The sequence below is a fragment of the Tiliqua scincoides genome, chromosome 2, assembly GCF_035046505.1.
Source record: "Tiliqua scincoides isolate rTilSci1 chromosome 2, rTilSci1.hap2, whole genome shotgun sequence".
NCBI lineage: Eukaryota > Metazoa > Chordata > Lepidosauria > Squamata > Scincidae > Tiliqua > Tiliqua scincoides.
In genome coordinates, this window is record NC_089822.1 from 220,375,840 (window position 1) to 220,381,839 (window position 6,000).

The 6,000-nt window shown below is 38.4% G+C and overlaps 1 protein-coding gene across 19 annotated transcripts in view; it reads left to right on the plus strand.

The window, feature by feature from the left end:
* SLMAP (sarcolemma associated protein) overlaps positions 1-3,153 on the plus strand; it is a 121,132-nt gene extending 117,979 nt beyond the window's left edge. For 10 of the 19 annotated variants that reach the window (XM_066614771.1, XM_066614772.1, XM_066614773.1 and 7 more), the window contains one exon: positions 2,868-3,153. In XM_066614771.1, the coding sequence (XP_066470868.1) occupies positions 2,868-2,957 (90 nt within the window). In that variant the 3' untranslated portion in view covers positions 2,958-3,153. Of the gene's footprint in view, positions 1-1,700; positions 1,791-2,867 lie in introns of all 19 variants that reach the window. The other 9 variants (XM_066614774.1, XM_066614777.1, XM_066614778.1 and 6 more) reach the window with 1 other exon arrangement.
* Positions 3,154-6,000: the final 2,847 nt, after the last annotated feature.

Here is a 6,000-nt window from a genome sequence, read left to right on the forward strand (position 1 = left end):
TTAAACACTGTGTCCAGAGGGACCTCACATTCTGTTCCCTGAGAGGGAAACACCTCATTGAACTCACCAAGCATTTTCCTCATAGAAGAGAATGAGAAGTTCAGATGCATTCAGACCTCATGCTGGAGTTGCTGAATCATAGGCAATGATAGCAGAGTGCTTTGGGATTGTGACTAGAATGGTTTCTCTCATGACTGCCATACTATTCCATTGACTAAATCTTGTTTGGAATTTGCTTCAGGTGAACAGCAGTTGTTAATATTTTCACTCAAGCAGCACACACTGAACAATGACATTGCAGAGTTTTGTGACAAAGTTTATTTAGGTAAAGCAGTGGATCCCTAACGATTTTTGCATTGGGACCCACCTCAAAAAGTTTCACATTACCAGCCACTAATGCCTCTGTGGCTATAGTGGTGATTGCAGTGTCCCCCGTCCCCCCCAAGAAGCAGGTAGTTTAACCTTTGATACACGTAGCCTAATCTACCCTGTCAGTTTTGTGAACCACCAAAAATTGGGTCAAGACCCACTCGTGGGCCACAGACCCACAGTTTGGGAACCGCTGAGGTAGAGGATAAGGAACTTGAAGCTGCTCTGACAGAATACAGGAAAGTATTTTGTGAGCCTGAAATTTGGTCCCCAAATGATGGTTTACAAGTACTAAATGGTACCAGACACCAGGGCTGGTACCAGGTTGTATTAGGTCCCGGGGCAAAGCCTGAATTCAGGGTCACTGAATAGAGTTGACTGGGTTCTGAATAGTCGTGGACCCTTAAGCCCATGCCCAACCTAGCCTACTTGTTACACTGGCCCTGGGAGGCACCTTCATTCCACAGGAGCATCCATGGGCACATAATGTACTTCATTATGGGCACAACATGTACTTCACAATGTTGGTGAATGTCATTTGTATACTTCCTACATGGAGGTGACATATCAGAGAATAATTTTGTGTACAGTGGCCCCCATAAACACTCATTGAGTTTACATGGCGATACATGTATTAGTCCTAAGTGATGTGCAGGTGGAGAGGGGTATGTTTGAGAGAGAGAATTTTAAATAGCTAAGTTTCTGGAGGAAAAATCCATTATGGGTTACAAGCCATGATGTGTTTGTGCAGCCTCCTGATTTTAGAAATGGGCTATGTCAGAATGTCAGTGCAAGGGAGGGCACCAGGATGCAGGTCTCTTGTTATCTGGTGTGCTCCCTGGGGCATTTGGTGGGCCGCTGTGAGATACAGGAAGCTGGACTAGATGGGCCTATGGCCTGATCCAGTGGGGCTGTTCTTAAATATGGAATGGGTGAAAAATACTCACCGATATGTGTATTATCTGGATTTCTTACATCTATTTAAATATGGGTTAAACCTCTCAAATGGTTGTTCATACAGAAGATAACTGTCCAGTATCATCTAAAGAATCCTTCTGAAATGCAAAGTGTTTAAGCCTTGTTTTGCCCCAAAATACTAAATTTCATGTGAGAGAAAACTTGCTAGGAAAATTGTTTTGCTTTATTGTCAATATCCCTATTTACTTAGTACAGTGGTGTACTAACTTTGTATATCAGACTAGCTGTGTTGTGTTAGTTGTCTTTAATGCTTCAGTTGAAACAAAACTCCATTCTCTGAACTCTTCCCCCATCTTTACCTGATTAATTTTTATAGCACAAAATGATTTTAATATCCCTTCCCTTCCCTTTAGCCTTCCATATTACCACCCGTCCCAGCCGTATTCATCGGCCTAATCCTGGCTTTCCTGTTTTGGTGTTACAGCCCATTGTGGTAGAGAAAGGTACTACAAGCACTATTCAGTCCATGTATGTTTGTCCCGCTCACCTGTTTGTGCCATTTTTGTAAAATAGTGCATGGTGAAAAGCAGGTAGTTATTTACCTGATGCAAACCCTTCATTTAATGAGACATTATTTGCAATATTGGCAAATCAAACAAACTAATCATTTAACATCTGTCATGTCTTTTTCTTGTGCTAGTGCTAACAGCGTTCTGTTTGTAACCTAATTGTTTTCGACTATGCGTCTTCTAACACAAGTTTGTCTTTAATGAAATGGGGTAAACTTTGTAAGAGCCTGTAGAGTTAGGGCCTGGAAGAAAACCTGTTTAATCAAACTTAACAAATGAAGAGTCTGCATATTTGGGTTTGTTCCTTTATCACCTTCTTATTGTTAACTAAATCAGAAATTCTTTTCCGAATTTGAGTGCATTTTCATTTTTCACCGTGGTGAAGATGATGTGGGAACTGGAGAGGACAAGATGAGGGCAGCCAGTGGTGGGTTTGCATTCCCAGCTCTAAGCTTGCCGTGATTGCTAGTTCATCTTCCAAAATGCATTCCAGCCCTCCGTATGACATTATATGCATCAGTGTGGTCAAATGTTAAGTTAAAAGGTGGAATGAATAGTCTATGTTTTGCTCCATTTCATATCTAGTTTAGAACTAGGCAAGAAAAAGTAAACATGCCTTATTAAATATTAACAGGTAACATTTATGTCATGCATTGTACCAGGATATTGGAGGAGTTCAGAATTTGGCATGGCATGCATCTAATCCTAATTCACTGCAAGCAATAGATGCTGTTAGGCTAAAAATATAAAAGGTATGGCAGGAAGTACTCTCATAATGGCTGAAATTATGCAACTACTGAACTCCTTCTAACAGTCACATCAGGGAGACTTATGTCCATTGGGATTGCTTAATCTAGATGAATATCATTTAACCCCTTGATACCCAAAGTCTAAAACTCAAAACCAAGAGTGAATGGGAAGCATTCTAGGTACTGCCAGAAACTAACAGGGTTAACTACTAGTGTCCACTGAAAAAATGAGGTATTGATTCTTTTCTTTTTTTCCACACAGAGACAATGGCCTTGGATGCCTGTGATGGCAGCTTTGGTAGCTGTGACAGCTGTGGTGCTGTACCCAGGCCTAACCAGAGCTTCTCCATGAGAACTGTTGTTGAATCCATACACCGTCCTCCTTTAGAAGCTGGCATCATTAACACAATGGGGGAAAACCAGATTTATTCTCTTCCTTTTTACCTCTTAATACCACAAAGTTTGGCTTCAGAACAGCAGTAGGGTCATTGCTTTAAACTGTACAAAATGTATCTGTCTATAAAGAGGGAATAAATATTATGACTTCATTCTATCGTGAGCAATATTGTTGCTTACAATTTCATGTAATTCTTAAGATAGTATGTTGGAGTTCTAAATACTGTTATGGTGGCCTAAAGTAGGCTTCTTGGTACCAAATTATTTATAATGGTTAGGTGTGTGAATATTTTACTTTAGAATCTGATTGCCAGATTGAAAGCAATGCATTTCCCCCTCCCCCCCCAATTTGGACACCCATGCCAAATATCCTTTAAATACCTGGAAGCAGATGCAGTGTGCTCAGTGCCTTTCAGTTTGACTTTATTTGTACATGAACATACCTTTTTTTTTTTTACTTGCTGTGAGTCACTGAGCTATTGGGAACAATTTTCTTTTTCCAAGTCTTCTGATGGAAACAAATATATTTCTTCAATATAGGTCCTATTTTATTGATGACTTGGGAATTGTATAATTCATTGTCAGCCTTAAAGAGCTCTAGAAGAAACTGAATGGAAGGCATCAGTCTAGACTGTTTTAAGTGTGCAGGTGTGTGCATGTTGTGTGCCTGAGTGAACTAAGGTTTTTCTGGGAGCAAAATCTTGATTTTTCTGATGGACATAGTGCAGTGATCCAACTTTTAGTTTGAATGTAATTTATTAAATCTCATGTATATAGACACTATAAAACACAACATATTTTCTCACATATCACATTATAGAAATGATTTTTCCAGTCACGTATTATCAAAACCAAGCTAGGGAAGTAATAATTGTCTCTTTAACTGTGCTTTTATTGGCATACCTTCATTTTGTGAAGTGCTGGAGTGCTTCTATTCTTAGGGAAAGAAGAAGGAAAAAATCTAAAGTGGGCAAGCCTTTGGAATGGTTAGAATAATCTAATTGGTCCTCTATGCAACAACTTAAGCTGAAAGAATGTGCTATCAACTATCAGAAGCTTTACATCACAATTTATATGGCCTTAACATTACTGTCCCCAGGAGATGTTGACTTACAAAGGGGAGGGGGGGACTGTACTTAAAACCTGAATAAGGTGTTGACTTCCACAGCTCAACAGCTCTGTTCATTAAGGTCTATATTGATATAAAAAGAATTACAAAGTGAAATTATTCAGCTGATGGAAAATTCATAGGAAGACTATCTTAGCAGAAATTCAGATGGTTTAAAGGATTTAATGGCAATCAACAGATCTAGTTAAATATATTTAAATAGGGTTTTTAGTTTATAATTTGCCTTTGAGGTTTTGAGGGTCATTTTACTTTTAAAAGTTCTGTCTTAAGCTATTTGGGATTTGTTAATGGGAAGGTCATTAGATTTAAGAGAATCTTAGTCCACAGAATCTTAGCCAGTGACATATTTTTGTTTGTTTCATTCTTTTCAGTTGCAGAAAGCTGCCACTCACCCACAACACACACACATGCCAGTGGTACTCAGTACCTGTTGTATATAGGTTATTGCAAATATTATTCTGAAAATGCTTAACTTCAGAATTACATTTTTAAAAGTAAATAATTGTTTTAAATCTATTTTGTAAAGATATAAAAAACAATAGAATTTCTGGAGTACAGATTAAACTATTTGCACTAACACACATGATGTGCATGATTTAATAAAATAACTTTACTCTCCCTACCACTGATTGAGTTGAATTTCATTTGACAGGTTTTTTTGGTAAGTGTGTCGTACACTAGAGAATGATAAAATATGTTGTGAACAATGTTTGCATTGTGTCTGCTAATAACGAGAATGAAAAATGCTTACTCCTTTTGCGACATATACTCTTTGGCATACTTTAGTTTATTGGCTGATTCTTATTGCATTAACACTTAAGTGCTATAGGATGAGGGTGTAAATAACATTTTTAAGGAATGAAGTGACACTGGGATTGTCACGGAATTTTGTTGGCATTGTAGGTTAGCCAACAGCAGTATTGATGATAGTATCAATTTTACTTGTCACTCTCAAGCTTTAAGAAAATAAAAGCAAGCAACTATGGATGGAACTATCCATTACAAGGAATACAGGCCTGCATCAAATATAGCAAATGTGTGTTGAATTTCCACTCCATCATGCTTAGCACAAATTTACACCATGTCCTAGTGTTATAATATATTTGCCCTTCCTTCCAGTAGCAGTCGGTGATGTGGAGTACAGTAAGGCAGACACATCATACTGGCATCAGGCCATAGGATATTGTGACCTAAATGTTATGGGGAGGGAAGAACTTGACATGGAGCTGTGGTTCTTGGCAGTAGCCCTGTGTTCCTTGCGACTTGGTGTTTCTTCCCAAAAATAGGCTTACAAAATCTCATTAACCCACAGATGAGAACTATTTTTATTGCTCCCTGAATGAATCCACTACTTACCCAACTGGCTGTAGCCTGAAGTTCAGTATTTCATTTTATTACCCATTCGACATTTCACTGGAATGAAAATTATTTTTTCCCCCTTTCTAACTACACAGTGGTGTTACTTGAGAGAGAAGAAGTTCATATCTTCCAGTTTTAAAAAAGTGAAGGATGTATTGGAGAATAAAAACCAAGGAATAGTTGAGGGTTTTGTGGGTAGCAGAGCATGAGACAGTCAACCTGTGATAGTGAGTTCAAATGGTTAGTTCAAATGGTTCTGCCTAAATTTAAAATTAATGTTGATCATAGGATGAGATACACAGGGGGTATGTGTTTGGCTTGTTGATTTAGCATACTAGTGCACATTCTGGTACTTGAAGTAGGTTGTGCATCCTGAGAATTTCCACTTACCAACACTTGGAAAATAAATGTCTAGGCTTCATGATTTGGCAAAAAGGTTGAGTACATATGTAAGTGCATGTTTGGGTAAGGCTCAAACAAGAGAATGTGAATGATAGGTGGGCTTCCAGAG